The 20089-nt window shown below is 45.1% G+C and overlaps 1 protein-coding gene across 11 annotated transcripts in view; it reads left to right on the top strand.

Moving 5' to 3' along the window:
- AMBRA1 (autophagy and beclin 1 regulator 1) overlaps positions 1 to 19779 on the top strand; it is a 144504-nt gene extending 124725 nt beyond the window's left edge. For 8 of the 11 annotated variants that reach the window (XM_026090606.1, XM_026090608.1, XM_026090607.1 and 5 more), the window contains 3 exons: positions 7924 to 8016; positions 9739 to 9932; positions 18172 to 19779. In XM_026090606.1, the coding sequence (XP_025946391.1) occupies positions 7924 to 8016; positions 9739 to 9932; positions 18172 to 18662 (778 nt within the window). In that variant the 3' untranslated portion in view covers positions 18663 to 19779. Of the gene's footprint in view, positions 1 to 7923; positions 8017 to 9738; positions 10118 to 11318; positions 11551 to 18171 lie in introns of all 11 variants that reach the window. The other 3 variants (XR_003257643.1, XR_003257642.1, XM_026090613.1) reach the window with 3 other exon arrangements.
- The last annotated feature ends 310 nt before the right edge of the window (positions 19780 to 20089 follow it).

Genomic DNA, 20089 nt, shown 5'->3' with positions numbered 1-20089 from the left:
TAGAGCTTGGTTTAAGGTAATACCCAGCTAAATTGGTCTTATTTAAGGAACTAAAACTCTGCGTTCTGTAGATTTCCCCTCCAGAGTCTCTCTATATGCTACGTGGAGTAGATTGGAGCAGCCACATAAATGAAAGACACCCTAGAATGCTGGCAAGTTGTTATGGGTGAGAAGAAAGTCAGTAAAATTTCAGGAAATTCCTGAGTTTCATCTATTTCTGTCTTGTTTATTCCAGGCTATTTGGTCTGGGTGATATGTTCTTATTCTCATAAACATGACGTGCATTTGGTAATTGCCAAAACTGTTGTGTGGTGTGCTACATGGTACACAAAGATTGTATCAGCGTTGCAAGAACAGATCTTAACTCTGGGTCGTCTTCTCTTGAGTGCACTTCCCTTGAAGCACTTCTCTTGAGTGCTTCTTTTATCTGATTACAATGTTGCACTAGTTCAAAAATTTTGCATTTAATGATGACCTTAGTGTGTTGCTCCAAATTGGGATATTTCTCTTTTAAATGTCAGAGTAGCTGACATATAGTCACAATGTACACAGTGCAAGAGTGAAGTTCAGGACCAAGAGTTTCCCCTTGGTTTCTGTGGCCTGGATTACAACTTCCTATGTCATACTGAAAGTAGCATGAAAGAGTTTGGGGAAAAGCTGCTTTGGAAAACAGAGTTACTGCATTTTGGTAGAAGAATTGGTGTGGGCATGAAGACTCTCTGTGAGAAAGACTTTCTTGTTCTTTTCCTCAACACAGTAGTTCTGCTGTATTGGTCCCTCAAGGCCACTGCTCTTGACCACAATATTTATACTTGTGTCCAAGATAATCAAATGTCCACTCTTATATGCAGAACTGTCGTCTTCTGCTCTGTCATTGTTCTGATGCCTAATTTCCATTTATAGCTCTTGTTGAATATGCTGAATGACCAATCCTAATTTAGGATTTTCTCCCAGTGAATATGAGACAAATTTCTCTTGTCTTTTCTGCTGGGGCGTCCTCCATGCTACTCATTTTATGAGTCTGTCCATCTGCTACATGCAGTCTGCTAKAGAGGCAGGTTACAAATTTTGAGTCCAGTAAGTCACTTAGGTTTAGTGGTAGTGACCCTGTGGATCAGAAGAAACCATTCTGCTTGTGTTCTTCCTACTGTATTAATTCTCGCTCTGTCTCTCAAGAGAGCTTGCGCCCTCTCGCGCTCTTTTTCACTCTCTCTCTCTCTCTCTGTTTTCTCTAACAGCTTAGCTGGCAGATGACTACTTTCTTAGCTGATAAATCACTTTTTGTCCAGGGAAGACGACTGACAGAAGTGTCCCATCTATCTAAGTCTTATCCACTGGTTGCAAGAGTCTGAATTGTATTTAGCTGTAGTTGCCCACTGGTGGACAGAATAAACTCATGAAAATCCATGCTGTTTAGAGAGAGAGGTGTTGTTCATTAGTCTTGCTTCCAGATTTATAAGGCTATTCTCAGTTAAATGGTGTGAGTTTGAATAGAGCCTCTTCAAAATCCCAGTGTTTAACATAGTTGGCAGGATTGCACAGTCGGATAAACTGGGTCAGTCATCTTGCGTAGTGTTCTGAGTTGAGTTGGCATCTTCCCTGAAGCAGACATGTGGCTACCAGCTGCACCAAGCTGCCCTGCTCTCCTGCTTCTGCAGCACTTCAGCAATTCAAGTAGGTGTCAAGACGTGTTTCTGCATGGTTGCTGGTTTCTAGGCAGACAAAGATTGCAGAATTTTGGAAAATAAGCAGCCTGTATCAGTTTAGAAATCTGCGCAGTAAAAGTGCACTTGCTAATGAGGAGGAGTAACTTAGAGGAGTAACCTTTTCTTTGTTCCCCTGAGTGGGATGAGCAGGCTAATTTCATGTCACTTAAATGTTTGTGGTTCTCAAATCTTAAACTGGAGACCTTATTATGTTCCATAGGATTTACCTTGTTAGGAGTTCCTTTACTCAGTCTAATCCTCTTCCACCAGCTAGTCACATGTGGGCTGTGCTCCAAGGATGCACTCTGAAATAGGCAGGTGTCAGTGATGCTGCCAGCTCTTTCTTGGTCAGAGGGAATTACTGCCCATCAGACCTACTCCAGGAATCTCGCTTGCTGGTTCCATTACAGTTTGCATTGCAGCCAGTTTCCATTTGGATTTGCGCATGGTTCATTTCCTGCACAGAAAGCTAAATATTTATGAATTTAGGTGTTAGAAATGATTTTTTTTCCTATCCAGGAAGCTGCTGGGAGTGCCAAACTTTGCCTAGGACTGACAATACTGTTGCCTAGCTAATCACGGGAGCCAGAGCTGGGCTTGCTGTGCTGGTGATCATCACATGCTGACAGAAGAGACAATGAGCTGCTTACAAGGGTGCATCTGGAATCTGGCTGAGCGTTGTGTGGGATACCATGTGCCACTTCATCCTGCCTAAAACAGGACAATGGATTCCTGGTTCTTTAGCATAGCGTCACCTTATGTGGTGCAGCTCATTCTGTATATTTCCTTGATCCATTTTGAATGGTTTAGGACTGACAGGTTTTCACAAAGGGAGGAAAACGCATCCTGGGAAATTACAAATCATTTGTAAATTAACCCAGTTTCTCATGCTGGCTCAGTGATCTTGAATGGACAGTATGTTTGAGAAACTGGCTTTAAAGAGTAATTTTTTTTTTTTTTTTGCGGAGAAAGTGCACCTTGGCATCATGAAAAACAGATATTCACCTAGCTGTGGGCTGTATGGCCTTACTTTGCAGCTGCTCTTTCCCATATTGGGCCTCCAAGAATCTCACATATCAGTAGTGGGGTTGTGCAGATAAAAAAAAACAAATTGAGTGCTGTAGCAGACAAGAAGTATGCTACTGTTGGGTCTTTCTGTGTGGCAGGATTTGGAGAATGAGAACAGTGCATTTGCTCATTGCTGGTGCATTCTTCAGTGTTTGGGATGCAGTAAACGCACACTGTGTGTGCCTGCCTGGACCTGCATATACTACTTGCAGAATGATTTCTTTCTCTTGCCATCTTCCTGCTCAGCTTTATTGTTCTAGCAGAGTTGATGAACTTTTTTCCTAATCCCTCTTCCTCTTCAACTTTGAATTTTGGATATATGAGCTGGGGGGTGTAACCATGATGTTTAAGTCAGTTTGTGCTGGCTTGTGCTTTGTCAGTTAATTCTTTACATGCTCTTTAAGCAGATGTGGTAAATAGTATTTCAGTTTTCTTGTCACATTTAAATAATTTTGTCGCTAATTCCCAGATACTGGTCCTAGTTTCTTCAGGGGCTACACCTGAGTTTAGTAGGTATTTCCGCCATACAGAGGGAGAGGCTGTGCTAATTCAGTTGTTGCTGTTTGGTTCTTATAGGCCCTTCTTTGAAGCCTTATTCAACTATCAGCAGAGCATGCAAGTCTGTGCCCTTCACACTCTCCAAGCTCATTAATGATGTGAGCTGGACAGAGGTGTGAAGGAAAAGTCCCTCTCAGAACAGAACCCCTGCTGGGAAAGCCTGCCTGCGACTGGCTCTGTGTTCAACAAAGCTAATGGAAATTTGTAGGGAGAGCTTAGAGAGCTTAGCTGACAGCCATAAAAAGGAAGAAAATAAGAACTTGACTAAGTGGACTTCACTGCCCATGACTGACACAGTGTGGAGAGTTGCAATTTTTCACCCTGAAGCCCTGGGCAACAAATGTCCTCCTTATTGCCTCCACATGCAAGTGGCAACATGCTCCATACTACAAAGGTTCTGTCTCATGCTTTGGAAAATGTAAAGTGCTTCCAGCATTTTCATGCCTAGAGTTTGCTGGAGCAAAAGTTAAGTGCTTCCATTACCTGGAACATAGTCATTTCTCCAGTATAAGGTCTGTTTTTGTGAAATGAATAGTCAGGCCCTGATATGCACATCTTCTGGGTAACACACTGTGAAAGGTTTGCTAATTTACAAAATTCTGGCAATATTTTGTAATGGGAGTGGTTTTGGGTTTTTTTTAATAGGTTTTCTAAGAAGGGAGATTGCACTGTTTTAAATGGATGTGGCTGAACCAGTTCAAATTTTAAATGTAATGGAAAATATGATTTAAACTGAGGTAATTGTAGTTGTCACACACCTCTTGTTGTTTACTTAGGTTGGTTTAGGGTGCAGCCAGTCAAGATTCTAATGCAGACATGGTCTTAGGACTGGGACTTAGCTTGCACTGTAGCAGCATTTCTCTGATAAGATCTTTGCTCTTCGAGAAGGGAAGGAGTCTCTTTTGTATAAATGATTGTGCCTGAACAGCTCCCTCCCTAGGCATTTGCCTTCTCCACTGTTTCTTGATGCAGTCTGAAATGTCTCTTCTGTAGAGGACCTAATCAGGAGCAAGTGGGATATCATTTTAGGGCTGTAGAGAGGCAGAAGTGGGTTCCAGATCAGAGAGATGCAGATGCATGAAAAAGAGAACAAAGATTTAGATCATGCTGAGGGCTTTGTCATTTGAAATTTTTTAAAAGAGGTGGAGTTGTGAGAGGGTAGATTGGTCCTGCTGGCGGAAGAGGCTGCTAAAGGATGCTAGTGAGGGTGTTCGCCACAGTAGGAAGTACCAACTGTCTATTCTGAGCCAGTTTTCTGGCCTTGCAGGGAGACATACTCAGTCCAGTGTAAAAAGCCAGGTTAAAGTGGTGTTGAGGATGTTGAACTCCCATCATGACCAAGTCCAGTGGACCTTGGCTTTGGCATTCCCAGAGTCAGCAATGGGAACAGTGACACCTGCTGCTACAGGTTCCCCTTCTGGGAAAGGGGAGCAAAGTCCTCAATTCTCTGGCAGTAAATGAGTAGCTAATGGGACCCTGACAGTGAAACTCAGTTGATAAATGGCAGCATTTAAGTCCAGAGTGCAAAGTCATTAAATGGAACGGCAATTGATTTCACTGTCCAGGCGAAGGGGCAAGTTGACAGCATGGCATTAGAACAGACCTTCCTGTCCAACAACTTGACTGTACAGTCATGTGCCTCTGCAGAACAGGTGGGAGCAGAGAGGGAGTTTTTAGCCTTGTGTACTGCTTGTCAGGCTGGTACCATGAYGCTCTTGTAGAAGTGAGCTGAATCTGACCCTTCCTAAAGAAGGGTGTGTGTGCAGGAGCTGAGCATTATGGAAACGGTGTTTGGAGAAAATAGGAAAGTGCACTGTTGCCCACTCAGGTTTTGGCCTTGGGAAAACTTTGTGGTTTTCTGGCTTCTAGAGCTGGGAGCTGACAGAGACAGGTAGGGCACACAGAGCACCTTTGTGAGGAATACCAGTTGTATAGGTGGTTGAAGGGACCATGCCTGTGCTTTGGAAAGCACAAAGAAGTGTGGAGGGAGGGGAAAAAGAACAGGGGTCAGTGCACTTCTATTGAATAATAGCTGCAGATGCCAGGGAACCTTTGGCTTTTTCTGGAAAATTTGACTCCCAGGTCAGAAAGTCTCCTTTGCCTAGGGAGTGCGATGCTTTGTAGACAGCAAAGTGTGACAGTTAAGTCTCAGTATAGTAGGCAGAGGATGGAGCAGCCAGAGAGGGGTTGGTAAGTTTTCGGTGATGGGTTACCATCTGTCAATAAACTGAAGCATTTATAAATCAGCTGTCCCTGACAGCTGCTTTCATGGGGTATAATGCAGCAGGGTTAGTTCAGCAAAAAATGTGATGACTGATTGCTTCCTGCAGACTTTGTGCATGGTCTTGTTGATTTCCTCCGGCTTTTGCCCTTGGTCCTAACCTGGGGTGCTTTCACCTTACAGGTCTAGCCCTAGGCCTCCAGCACACACAGGTCTTCCATTGGGGCCCATCTGACCTATAGCACCCTTGCCTCTTCCAGGCTGGGGTTCTTGCCACAGTTCTGCTGAGGCATCTCATTGCTCGGACATCATGTGCATGTAAAGTGCTGCTTTTGTGCCTGAGCCATAACCAGCTACCGACTACCTGCCATGAATCCTTCCTTCAGATTGTGGGCCTACCCTTAGTCTGTGCTCTGAGAATGCCTGTGGTGTGATGCGAGTCTGGCTCTTCATATGTATTTCCCTTCTGTCTGCACAGGATCTTATCTCAATCTCCTTTTGGTGACCACTGCACAGCACTGTTAACTTTCCATCCATTTTCTGTAGCCTAGCACCATCATGGGCAAATCGGCAGTCCGTCAGCCACGTGGCAGTATGTGGCACCATTTAGAAACCCCCAGGCTAGCTCACAAGGAGCTGGCATGGCAGCGTGGCTTGGCAAAGAACTGTTTAGAAATTCTTTGTGGGACCAGTCCCATGCCAAGGTARCCTGTACTGCTTCTGGAGCTGGGATGCTCAGTGGAAGGTGGGAGATCACTGTACTGTCCTGGACTGCACAGTGCGTGCCTGTGCTGTCTGTTGGTTTAAGGAGCTCTTCAGCTTGTATCACTGTGTAACTTGCTGACTGGGCTTCCTAGTGCCCTGGGGAGCAGCCTGCTTTCTGTCTTTGTATCAGGGGATCCATGAGCTTCACCTGCTCCCTGCTTCTACAGCCTATGTGTCGAGCTGACCAGGCTACATGTGTATTTCTATTGTTTGAGACATTTTTCTCACTTTGTAACCCATGCTTGTAGGGCAGAAGCAGCACCTGAGACATGTTCCTTGAGCCTGCTAACTAGGCAAACAGTATCAGCATTTTATGAAGTTCTCTGACATACCTGGCTGGCTGTACTCCTGCAGTGTGATTTCTGGAGTCCTAGAAGCTACTCATGCTGCTGTATCTTGTATTCCAAAACTATCCCTCCAGAGTAAGGCCTTAAGCCACACTCTGGATCCTGTGGGGGGGGGGGGAATGGGATTACAAAGTGTTGTGCATGGTTCTTCAAGCTTATATTTATGTCCCTACTATTGCCCCATGTTTCAGGTAGGTGAGGTCTAGTCCATGCTCTAGGACTTTATGGGAGTAGAACTTGGCTGTCTAGCTCAAATCCCATAATTCACTGCTTCATTTCTGTAGGAGGTGTGTCCTTATGTGGCTAGGAGGTCTCAAACATTTCTATACAGCGTAGAATATGTTGGCTTCCCTCTTATCCTCTCCCAGTTTAAGAATGTTTGGGCCTCAGAAATAGAGGGATGTGTATTTATGGTAGTACGATTATGAAAGCTTAGTTTCTGTGAATGTCCATAGTCTTTGGTGAAGGTGTGTTAACAGCATGTTGTTAACCTTGCCTGCTCCTGTGAACTGATTAGCCAGCCCTGGATTTGCACATCTTTTGGGGAAATGCACTGTGAAAGGTTGCCAGAGCATTGGCTATTCTGTTAAACTCAGTAGCATTAATTGTAAAATTGAAGCTTTGAACTTCGGACTTTTCTGACCCTGACATAGTTAGTCCAGTACAACCCCTTTTGTGGAAATTTTTATTAGAATATCCTCTACATCTGCCCTTGCTCCACAGTGACAGTCAGTGGGAGGGCTGTACAGAGATTTATTTATAGGTAGAATGCGAACCCTTTGTGAAGAAACAAGCTGTTGAATAAGAGCAGTGTTTTACTTAGCATTACCTAGTGCAGGAAATGCTGGCAGGTACCACAAAGAGAACTGGTCTTTCTACTCTTTTAATCTCTTRGAGCTACAGTAACCTGATTTTATATACACAGATGTACATCTCAATTTCCTGAAAATCTCTCTGCTCATGCTGCTGTGTTTCAATGTTAATATTCAGTTAAAATGAATGGGATATTCCAGAGCAATTTGGGTAATACAGTACTCCATGTTTGCAAGGCTGTTTATGATGGTAAGCCCTTGTAAGGAAAATGTGAACTGTGCTAGATGTGCAGCTTCTGTGGGGCTGGACTCAACGCTCTCCTCCATGTTGTGTGGAAATAATGCAGGCTGGCTGGAATGGTATCCTGCTGTGCAGCGTGAGCCGCAGTGAACTTGTGTGGATAATAGTCTCCATCTTAATATTTTTTCTCCTTTGGCATTTCAAGGGCCTTAAACTCTGGAGTCGAGTACCACTGGGACCAGCAGAATGAGAACGTCTTCGCTGTGCATTCCAGCAGCAGGAGCACTGAGCGGCCTGGGTGAGTCTCCTGGGTGTGGGTATTGAAAGAGCTGACCCTTTCTGCTGGGGTCACTACATCTGACAGCATTGCTTCTTTCTCTTTGTTCCCTTCACACTTTCAGCTTTAAAAATGCGATTTCCCTTTTTCCCTTTTTATGGGAAGCCTGACAGGTGGCACAGACTAGGTAGTGCCACCTGTCATGCTTCCAATAAGTGAAGTTCGGTACCTCAAAGTGCTGCCAGTGATAGTGAAGTATATCTGTCATCTATGGCCTCAATAATATCCTCAGGCAAGTTGCTGGAGGAATATGTGGGGCTTGTTGCATGAAAAACACCACACAAAGTAAACGATGCCTTTGGAGGGTGACTGAAGAATGTGAGAGTTGCAGAGATGAGTGCAAATCCATTGGGTGGCCTTGGTGACTGGGAGTCAGGAGAGTCTCCCCCCCCCTCCATCTTTGTTTGATTTCTGGTCATAGGACAGTTGTTTCTCTACAATAAACTCTTACAAATAAATCTAAATTCCTTTAGTACCCTATTGGCCACTTTATCCCATCTGTCTGGTGATACACACACTGTTCTAAACATGAGGGTGGTGTTGTAGTCCCTTCCACCTTGCACCAGTGAAGAGTACTTCTCCTTAAGCCAGCTGTTCTCAGAAAGGGGAGCAGTCTTGTTTCTGGCTTGTGAGCTCCAGAATCCCACGGAAGTTAAGAGCTGGTGCGCAGGGCAATGTTCTGTACTGTCCCACGCCCTTGGTCTGACTGGGGATGAATACTAAACAGTAAAGATTCTTTCTTGTGCTATGCAAGTGGTCATTGCCACTCACTACTCATGTTTTTTGGCAGAACATCGGTCTTGCATCATGGACTTAGAAGTAGCTGAAGGATGTGAACTCAGACCTCCCCCTCCTTTCTTTAGGGGGCTCAGGCACCAAAGGCAGAAATATTGCTTGAGAACAAACTAGCTCCTAACAGAGGGCAAAAGAAGTGTGGCAGACTTCAAATATTTATGAAAGGATGTAGATTGTGCAATGAGGCAATCTTTCCTAGAGCCTCTTTAGCATTCCCAGCACTTGCTACCAGAGGTCAGTTTTGGGAAGAGCATCCAACCATTGCCAACATTTAGCTCTTGTAATGCCATGCATTTCAACTGTTTGTTTCTGAAAAGAAGCTAATGAGCCTTGAGGCTGTTCCTATTATTTGCATTGGAGAACAGAGAATTTCTCCTGTCTGACTGGAATGGGCAGAAATGCCTGCTGGAGTGCATTCATGTGTGATGATGACAAACTAGGAGGCCCAAAGGAGGGAAGGGATACAGACTGTATCCTTGGGAGCTGAAACTGCCCTGCCGACACTCAGAGGGAGGTTGCATGKGCTTACAGTTCTGTGCTGTGTGTTGCGTTACCTACTCAACTCAGTGGCCCTGAGACAGGGAGTTTGTTCTGCAGGCTTAGTGGTACTGCAGGGACGTCAATGCCTGTCAAGCACACGGCCTCTGTGGAAGGGTGAGTGGAGTAAAAGACTTTCTTGGCTCGAGGTCAGCCAGCTGAGGATGGAGGGATGCATCTGTGTGTGTAAATAAGTGCCAGGCCACAATTCCCTCCATCCTCTACCTGCACAGTGGCTAGCAGATGCCTGCTTGGAATGGAAGCAAGAGGCGGCTCAGGTGGATGCTTCCATGTTGCTGGGACTTGTGACCTCCAATGCTCTTGGTCTTATTTGTTTTTCTCTCTTTTCAGAACCAGCAGAGCCACATGGAGGACAGACAGGGACATGGGCCTGATGAATGCCATAGGCCTGCAACCCCGAAACCCCCCCACCTCTGTGACTTCGCAGGGTACCCAGACCTTGGCACCTCAGCTACAGAATGCTGAGACTCAGACAGAGAGGGAGGTACAGGAGCAGGAATCCGCCTCTGCAGGGACTGGGGRAGGTAGGAGCTCAAGCAATGACTAACTTGACATAGCTCAACCTGGTGGTAAGGAGCTTCTACATAGGCCTCATATCCTGTGAATGCATTTGTTGGACACTCTGGCATCTCTTCAGCAAAGATTTCTTCAGCCTGATTTTTCTGTAGCCAGGCCAGGATGATCAGGACAGTGAATCTCTGTCCATCTGGTAAGGAAGTCGTCTTTGCTTGCTTTTAGAGGGCATAATGAACTCTTTTCTGGATCATTGCTTCTTTATAAATCAGTGGCACTGGCATTGCTCCTCCCAAATCCCCTGCGCTTTAACCGTCAGTAAGGCTGAAAACTGCTAAGAATTATTCTTTTGTCCTCTGTTAGAGCTTAGCTTGGCCCTCCAACCCCAGCATCTAAAATCTGTGCAGGCTTCACAAGCTCAGCAATTCTGACAACAAAATAAAATACTGCAAATCACTTCTCACAGAGCAGATACGGGTATTTTGTTTAATCTGGTAGGTAAAGGCTGTGAGTGTCCAGCTCAGCTGTTCAGAAACTACCTCTAGCATTTTCCAGTCTGAGAACACTTATGAATGTGTAAAGAGCTGGAAGCACCTGATGTTCAATTCCCATATGATAACAAATCACTGATCTTTTGAAAGCATGATGATTATATCCAAGTACCATGCCATGAGATGCTCCTTTTGGACTTTGGCCTAGTACTGAGATGCTAATGTAGATATTCAGCTACAGGATAGTCTAAGTGAGGCTTAGCTAGGGAAGGAATCAGGTAATGTATACATAGGAAAGGCAGAGAGAATCAAGGAGGCAATTTCGAAAAGGTTGGTTTGTGGTCATCCTACTTGGCTTTGAAAAGCAGCCCCATGGCATGCCTGCTTGTGCCTGTATGTTTGGGCCCTCTTGTTCTGGAAGATGCTTTTTGGCATGCAGCTTCTGCATAGTTTCTGCTAGGTAGCATCCAGCACATGTGACATGGCTTTGCATTTCTCTGATCTTGGCTCTTCTGTTTGAAGTGGCAAATTTCTTCATGATTTGAGGGGTTACCTACCAGCTTATCTCAGTGGAGCTGGATTTAACATCTCTAGAAAGTTACTGTTGATGGTGTGTGAATCAGGCTTGGAAGTAGAGTATCTGGACAAATGCTGAACTCATGGGAAAGATGACCTTGTTTCTTCCACTGAATGTGTTATGCTGACTGAGAACATGGTAGAGTGTGCAGCAGCTGTGGGACGTCCTTCCATCAAGATAATGATGGCTGATGCTGCACGCTTGGGAACCTGTCTCTCTGCTCTGTTAAGCCAGTGGGCTTCTCTGGTGCTTCTCTTCACTGCTACTGTTCTGCATTCATCTGAAAGTTTCATTATCCTGTTCTTTTTAATTAGCCTTTCAATTTTCAGATCTAGAGCAAGGTTTGTGACTAGACCATTAATGAGATGAGGAAGCGGTGTCCTTTACCAGTGCCTTGGGCAGGCTGTCTCTGGAAAGGAGCAAAATGTAGCATTTGGCAGAAAAGGAGTGTGGATAACAAACCAGAGACTTCCTGTCCTCTCTGTCTTTTTTGACTGGAAGAAGATTGACAGGTTCCACATCTGGATGTGATCTCTGGCTCTTGCTTGACCTGTAAAATGGGTAGGTCACTTTCTTGTCTACTATGAGGATTCTCAGAGCAGATTAATTATTTTTAGTATGGATGCATACACTGGAGATGAGCCAAGCATTCTTACCTTGTAGCTGATCAGATCTTTTGCCAGTTGGGTTCTCAGCTGAGACTCCTGTGCAAAGGCTCAAGAGCAGCTCAGAACAGGGAGCTGTCAAGAGATTAACTATCGGGAGAGTGTAGGATCCAAAAGCAGCCGTAATCCTTAACAGAAGAATAGTACAAGGAACTATTGTGAAGTGGGAAGACAAGTTTGGATAGACTGGCTTGTTCATCTACTGTTATCAACACAGCCAATTAGCCACGGACTTGTGGCATTAGTGGCATGCTTCATCTTCTAAGGGGCCTTTAGTGCTTTGCATTAGCACAGATTGAGCCCCATTGGGCTTGCTGTGGCATTAAGGTTACTGTTATGCCTGGACAATAAGCTCATATGATCCTGGTCCAGTGTGTTCAGGAAGGCTAGGTGCTGTGTTGCTTTTCTGATGGTTAATTCGCTCACTAAATCTGCTGTAACTCTTTGCCTATTGAAAGGGAAGCAGTGTTTCCTAATGGCAGGATCTAGATGTCAGGGACACCTAAAAACAAATAGCGTGCTACCACTAACTTGGTGTGTGACGTAGGACAAATTATTAATCTTATACAAAAGGGGAAAAAAATATCTTCCCATTGTACAGTGCACCAGGGGCTGTGAAGATTAATTAGTGTTTTGTATGGAGCTTTGAAGATGTAAATTACTATGTAAGGGCTTTAGCAGTATTAGCAGCAGCAGAATGGATAAATCAGATGTGACTGAGTAGTGTAAAAGAAAGTGTTTTAATTATCACCTCATCATGAGGAAAAAAAAGAAGGTGAATATTTATTTAAAAAAAGGGGGGGGGGGGGAGCTGATGCTGCTCCCAAGATGGGTTTCTGTCCTATGTCCTGTCAACCCTGCTGGTGTGGGGAATTCTGGATCAGGGCTTTTCTCGCAGATATGTGCTTACTGTGAAAAAATGTATGCAGAATTGCATCAGAAATCTAATTAAGCTCCATGTGGGTATAAATAGTTTCCTTTTCTCATGCAAAGCTCTGCAGGGACTTTGCTGTTCTGATTATCTTTCTACCTCCTTTAGAGGAATGAGTGTATGATGACTTTATTAGAAGTGAATCCCTCTAATGCCTGTATCTTTTTGTTTTGTGGTAGTTGCTGTTTGCCTTGTGAACTCTGCTTGCAAACCATGCATAAGCCAAAAGAACCTAGAGTTGGGAGAGAAATCAGGAGAGGTACCAAGAAGTGCCTGAAACAGTGTTTCAGCTGCCTCCTACTTTCTTTTAATCTAATAGACATAGTGGAAATTGTGATGAGCTGTAACTTTGAGGCACTCTTAATTACAAACAATCTGCTGGGATTTACACTACCTTTTCCCTTGGAAATGGAAGGGTGCAATGGGGATGGAATCTGTTTGCAAATTAAATCTCACTTAAATGAGCAAAGATTCCTTATGAGACTTAATGACCTAAAGTTTTAACCTTTAGAAATTGTAATTCCCAATCAAGATTGGGTCAGGCTGTGGCAGACACTTACTCACGCTGCTAAATCTGTGGCATATAGTACAAGTGGTAGTAGCTGTCAGAGCCTGGAACAGCGCAAAAGGTACTGTAGACTGAGATTAATGGCCTTTATAGAGCTACAGGAAACTTGGCTGATTGTGTGTGTGTGCGCTGTCCTTGGCCCTTGCCAGTATATCAGACTCTCTTCAAGTTAATGCAGTTGGTTTAAAAACAAACAAAAAACCCTGATGGAAGTAAATGAATGGCCGTTGTCATCTCAGTTCCTATCATCTAGATGGTCTTTGGGGCTTAAAATTCAGATAGCTAAATGCTCATTGAGCAAATAGGCATGTATTGTAATTACTGCATTTGTAGACATCAGACAACTTGCCATAAGTAGACTGCTACTTTGCCTATATTTAGTGGAGCAACACATTGACTGCTGTCATGCCATTTATAGTTTCATAACCTATTTGGTTGCAATACTTCTCACTGGCCACTACAAATTTCCATCTTTGTGCAAGTGCTTTCAAATGTTGTAATCTGATGATGAGAGGTTGCTCTGAGTGGGAAAAGGTTTGTAAAACAAAGGTTTGGGCTTGTGGGATTGTCTGTTCCAATTGTTAGTAATGAAAAGAGATCACATATAGATGAAAATTTCCTGGTGTAAATTTCCTGGTACGTTCCTTAGGCATCCTGTGGATACCTAGGCAGCACTCTTGAGCAGAGTCAGTGTGTCTGACCCCATGGATGCAATGTAACTTCCTTATCCTGAGACATTAGGAGTGTGTAGTGTGGGGGCTGCATGGGCAGGAATACCCTGTCCCCAGCTGAGCCTTGTGAATGCTACAAAGAAACATGCTGCTTTGCTAATGCTGAGCAAGTTCTTGTAATGCTGTTGTCACATGTGAGGTGACTTTTGTGATTAGAGTGGGAAAGGGGAACACCTGGGTTCTGTTTCCAAATGTGCCTCTCATTTTCTGAGTAAAAGCCTGGGCAGAACACTTAACCTTTCCTCTGTCTGTCCATCTGTAAAATATGTATTTTATACCCTATAGAACTATAAATTTCAGTTTCTCTTCAAAGCCCTCCCTAAAAATATCACAGGGTTCTAGAAGTATCTTGTACCATGAGAAGCCTTTACATTTACCTTTCAAGTACCTAGATCTCTGGGGATTAAATGTTGGGATGGTACTCTTAAATTCTCATTACAAAAGTAAGTTTCATTCATACATATCACCAAGGTGAGATACTGTTAAGGAATTTGTCACAAGTGAAAGCAATTGTGCCTTTTCTGAGTTCTTCACAGTTGCTTGAGATTAGGTAACCTGTAAAAGGAGTTTGAGCATGCATCGGAGCTGAGTTGGGGGGGAAAAGTAACAGGTAGTGTTTCTTGTGGCACTAAAGGGAGATGTGATCATTCATATCTGGTTATGCAGAGCTGTGGCCCTCCCTTTTCTCTCCTTATGCAACAAGTGCATAACAATTTAAAAATATTGATATTTTTATCTTTGAGCACATGAATTAGTGGGTCAGCTCACACCTCAGAGCTATTGTTCCATGTGTGCTGAAGACTTGGACATCTCTGCAGTGCTTACACTTAGTTCTAATTCTGAAGCTTTGTTTGCAAGCCTAGCTACTAACTACTGCTTGTTTTAGAAAGAGGAAAACTGAGAATAGGAAAAATTGAAGAGTGAGGCCAGTGCATGAAACCATCACAGATGAGTCCAGTCTTAGCCTTGCTTCCATGGGCTTTTCACTTTATTGGATGTGTGCTCTCCATGCCCACAGGTAAACAAGTTACAGGTTACAAGAAAGACTACCTGTTACTTTTCCCCCCCAACCCAGCTCCAATGCATGCTCAAACTCCTCCTATAGGAGCTCTGGAAAGGTCACCTTAGGTATCATAGAAAAGATCTGTAGGAATAGCACTGTGGACATGCTACTAATATTTGTATTGTAGAAGGGAACCCTGGATGATCCTTTTGTGTCCTGTCATGCACAGAACGTGTGCATCCATGTCCAGAAACAGATGGTGAGTGTGTCTCAGGATTGCTTTTTGCTCTGTGATGGATTCTGACACAGGGACAGCCTGAGTAGCAGACAAATTGCCAGGTGTTATGACCACACATGAACTTCACACACTTTTTCTGTTTCTGGAGCTGGTTAGCTCACTCAGGTTTTTGGGGTTTTGTCTGTAGTGCTCTGAGGGTGTTCTGCTGTTTTCCTGACCCAGAAAGGTGAGCCTAAAAGAATATGAGCTTAGGATAGAGGATTTTACAGAGCCTGGGAGATAAGAATATAGTTTTTAGCATTAATAGAGAGAAGAGGAATGAGATGTACTGTCATTTGGCCTGTTCCTCCTGCATGAACTCAGGTTCATGCTCAGTATATGTCTGAAGTCCTTGGAGTCTGAGGAAGATTAAAAAAAAAAAAAAAAAAAAGAAAAGAAAGCATCACTAGTATGGGGTTTCTCTCTGTACTGCTTTTGTTCATCTGGTGGAGTGGGGAATGGAGTTTGGCCACTACAGTAAGCTGAAACCTCTAGAGAGCTGAGGTGTGGATTTACAGCATTACTGTTGCTTTGGGGTAAGTGCCTGTGTACATGCTCTGAACCTCCACTAAGTGGAAGTTAGCTTATCCCACTTCCACTGAGTACTAATGCAGGCTGCATTGGCAGCATTGTGAAGAATGTGTGGGAGTCACCAGGCAGTAGAAATGGGCTGTATGTGAATCTGTGCTGCAGCTCAGATCAAGGCAAATCTCTCAGGAAGCTTTGTTCATAACTGTTCGGCCAAAGTCATCGTTGAAACCTGAGGGGAAAAGGGGAGGACCCCCCCTCCAAAGCAGAGGTGCTTCTTGACTGCTTGTGTGGTGAGGCTGACTTCTGGCCTTTGGTGGTTGATCCTTCTGGAATTTCCAGCATCCTCTGTGCTCATAGTCTGAAAGCTCATGACCTAATAACCTGCCAATTTTTGCTGTGGCATCAGCCCTTTCCTGCTCCTTGAGCAGGCAACAGCTTCAAATCCGGGAASTTCAGCGATGGCAGGTGGTAATTAAGGGGAGGGAAGAGCAGAGGGTGCTGTGTTGTGTGCTGCCTGCATGGACTGCTGCTGTGAAGCACATGTTCGTGATGTTAGGAGCATCAGCTGGGGGTTCTTGCTGACTGCAGCTCCAGTGTTCCTGGTATTGACCAGTTTATGGTAAGTGGTCTGTCAAGGGCAGAATGCCTGCTGTTTCAGGTCTTGTACAGATAGGGCTGGCTGGCATGCCTCTAAGCTGGGTCGCAACCTTGGTCGTCTCAGCTTTCCTGTCAGGCACAGCCAGATGCTTGGCAACAAAGTGCTTATGACTGTGCCCTCAGAAGGAAATGATGACAAAATCATGTTTCTCAAACCCTCCACTTACCTCATACTCATCATTAAGGCTCCAAAGTCCACAGGCATTTATGCTTTTCACACTGAAGTTTCCAGCCATCTGACAGTCTCCTCTGTGCTCGGTGTTGTCTGTGCTGGTCAGCCTGGTTCCTTGTTCCTGCATCAACCACATCATGCACAGGATTTCTCTGCCAGAGTTGTTGGCCAGACTCTGCTCAGTGGGTATTCATGCTCCTCTAGGCTCTGCTGCAAACACTTCTGTGGTTACTGGTGTCTGTGGTCTCAGTCACGCTCTAACCAAGGAGCTATAAAATTGCCCTGTGTATAGTGTATATAGTAGGCCACTACATCCCTAGCAGAAAAAGACTTACTCTATTTGTGCGAATAAATTTGCCCTTAGTATCTGTGTTGTTTCTGTGACAGGGCAGTATGTCAGCAAGCTTGCCTGAAGATGAAATTACCCATACCCTGTGGTGGAGGCAGTCACTGGTGTTTGATGCAATTACCACACATGAGGAAAAGGAATAAGCTGTCACTGATTGTGTACATGTTACATGTAGCCCCACAGYCCTAAGCTGTTTTGTCTTCCTAGTCAGTGTGGCATTTTGTTTTTTATTGTTTTTAAACTCCTGCCTCTATTTAGCCTTGTTGACATTTGTGTTCATTTCCCTGGTGCCAGGAGATATCATGGCTTTCTCCTGTCCTCTAATCAGCACTGTGATGGCTTCATGGAGCTGGGAGTGAGATTTCTCTCTTTAATAAGAATCAGCAGGATGCCACTATGAAACCATTCTAGCAGTTTATGATTACAAATTTTTCCCCCAAACAGTCTGGGTGAGGTTTGCGGCTAAAGGAGGATGCTGGGAAAGAGAGCTGGGCTGGACCTTCTTGCCGTGGGGATTTATTCTTCTAGATGGTCTGTCTTTCTGTGAGATTTTGTTCTTCAGAGTTAATCTTCAGCAACCAAGATATCTGATGATGGTTCCCTCAGAGCTCAGTACAGCCTGACTGTGAAGGGAAGGCTAGGAGATTAAGTATACAAAGGTCCTAGAATTTAAGAGATGCTCTTTGCTTGCCTCGAAAGATACCAGCAGAGGGGAGCCTAAATGCTTGGTCTTTTCCCAAGCATAGGTGTTGCAGAAGCAGACCTTGTTCTGTAGCTGCGATCTCTGCTGGGCCACCTGCCCCTGTCCTCCCTGATGTGGGGGAGATTGCTTTCAACTTGTTTGCCTGGGGTGTTCTCAAATGGGTAAAGTAGGAAAGGCCACAGGACTCCTTTACACCATGGCAAAGTGTTTGCTTTATTGCAATGCAAATTGAGCTTTTCTCTTCCTGTCCCTGTTGGACTGGCTGGACTGTCTCTGTAAGTGCGAGAAAATGCTCTGCATCTTTGACCTCAGTCTTTCCTCACCTGTATGGCTGGGTAAGAGCTTCCTCTCCAAGGCTTGGACATGCAATCTGAGGGATATCTGTGGCAGTGGCAGCAAAATTTTCTTGACAGAGTTGAGGGCCTTTTTTTTGGCACTTCAGTGGAAAAGTTAGAGGAATAAAATGTCAGGCTTCTGGAGCAAAGCCACTTTTCTGTCCCAGCCCATGTGCACGGTGATGCATCTGCTGAGTATGCTTTTTCTTTGTCCTGTAGTTTTCTTTGTGTGCCAAATTTGCTTCTGTTCTCTCTTGCAGGTGAAGGTCCAGAATATGGGGCTAGTGGGGAGGATGCCCTGAGTAGGATCCAAAGGCTCATGGCAGAAGGTGGCATGACTGCCGTGGTCCAGCGGGAGCAGAGCACCACCATGGCATCTATGGGCGGCTTTGGCAACAACATCATTGTGAGCCACCGGATCCACCGCAGCTCTCAGACTGGTGCAGAGTCCACTGGGGCTGAGGGCACCTCAGCACAGCAGTCCGCCTCTCAGCAGCTGGCAGCTGAGCTGGAGGGACGGATCCTTTCAGAGTCTATGCAGCTGTCAGAGCATGGCCTGAGCCTGCGGACAGCCCCTGTCGGGAGTGAAGGACAAGGAGCTGGTGATCTGGACCTGTCAGAGCAGGCCCAGTCCTTCATGGACACTGAGGGACCAATTGAACACAGTGACCTAACTAATAATAACCATCTTCCTGACAGTACCAACTTCTATAGTAATGACAGCACCAGTGGGGAGTCGCGGAACAGGTAGAGATGAGTTGTGTGTTGGTGCTACCCTTGTACTGCTCAGCGGAGACCTGTACCTCACAACTGGCCAGGAGCTGGAAGAGTAGGGACTTGTGGCTCTGGCAGGATGTTGGCAGTTCAGAGGGCATCTGTACCCTGGGTGAGTGGGAAGGGATAAGAACTGCAAGAGAAGCCATGGGGAAGAAGGCATATTATCTTAAATTCCAACATTCCTGCTGCTGAATAGTTAACAGGAACATAGACCATCCTGGTTGCACCTCGTGCAGATTTTGCAGCCCCCTGGGATCCCCTGAGCTCAGCCCTAACACTGCAATTTGGTAAACGTCCTTTGTAAAGCTTCTTTCCTTTCCTCTTTCCTGCCCTTTTATGCCTAGGGATTGACTAGTAGAGTGAAGAAAGGGAAAGGGGCTTGCAACATCCTTCCGGAGACAGGCAATCCTACTGGGCGGACCTGGATGTGATGCTCCAGCTCTTCGCTGGAGTGGAGGAGTCTTCCAGGCCACAGTCCCGCTCCATGGCACAGCCCTGCTCCCCTTCAGAGCATGGTATGTTTTGGGACCCTTCCTGCCTGAGTTGTGGTCTTCTCTGGGACGAGCTGGGCTTTGCCAAAACCTGCATGGCTCTCAAACTGCTCGTGAGTGGAGTTCTTTCCCTTTTAGAGTGTTGGTTTAGTACTTGGCTGGAACCTAAGCAGAGCTGTGGTTACAGATGGATAGAGGGAAAGGGGCTACCRCTTTCTGGTCAGGATGCAGTTCATGCAAGGATGTTCTAAGCTGTGCCAATCTTAATGTGAATGAGTCATCCCAGCAGTCTCATGGCACCAGGTCTGAGCTGCACCCCCTTGGCACAGGACAGGGAATACTTTCAGCTCCAGGCCAGAGTGTGAGGTATGGGTCTGTGATGTAAGGTGTTGCATGTGAAATCTTGACCTTGTACATGTAGTTTCTAGTGGAGAAATCAAGGCTCTGATATTTTGTTTTTAGTCTCAAATGTGATTTTCCTTTTCGTTTGTAACTCTCCATCCCTAGCAGGCTTGTGGAGGAAGGACGGGGAGAGCACGAGTGCTAACGAGGGAAACACCAAAGATCAATGTCATTAAAATATGACAAACCTTTGCTTGACCTACTGTCTTCACTTGTGTGATGGATGTCTGCATGTTTGGCCTTGGGATGGGTATGTCCGGCTCAGAAGCTCAAAGCAGTTTACAAATGTCAGACTGCAACTGCCTCCCTCTCAGGAGGAAAGCAGGCTTAGCCATTGAGTTGGAAGCCCAAAACTGGGCAATAGGGAGGAGAAACTGGAAGTCTTGTTTGTGAGTTGCCTTTTAACCYCTCTGGAGATAAGCAGGCACTTTGATGTTCCCCACCACTCAAATACTGCAGTAGGGAGAAAATGGAGAAAAAAGGCATATAGAGATGCTGTGCTGTCTAT

Source organism: Apteryx rowi, unplaced genomic scaffold (assembly GCF_003343035.1).
Source record: "Apteryx rowi isolate R43461 unplaced genomic scaffold, aptRow1 scaffold_862, whole genome shotgun sequence".
In the NCBI taxonomy this organism is placed as follows: domain Eukaryota; kingdom Metazoa; phylum Chordata; class Aves; order Apterygiformes; family Apterygidae; genus Apteryx; species Apteryx rowi.
Note: the sequence above shows the minus strand (reverse complement) of the source record. Positions and strands in the feature narration are given on the sequence as shown.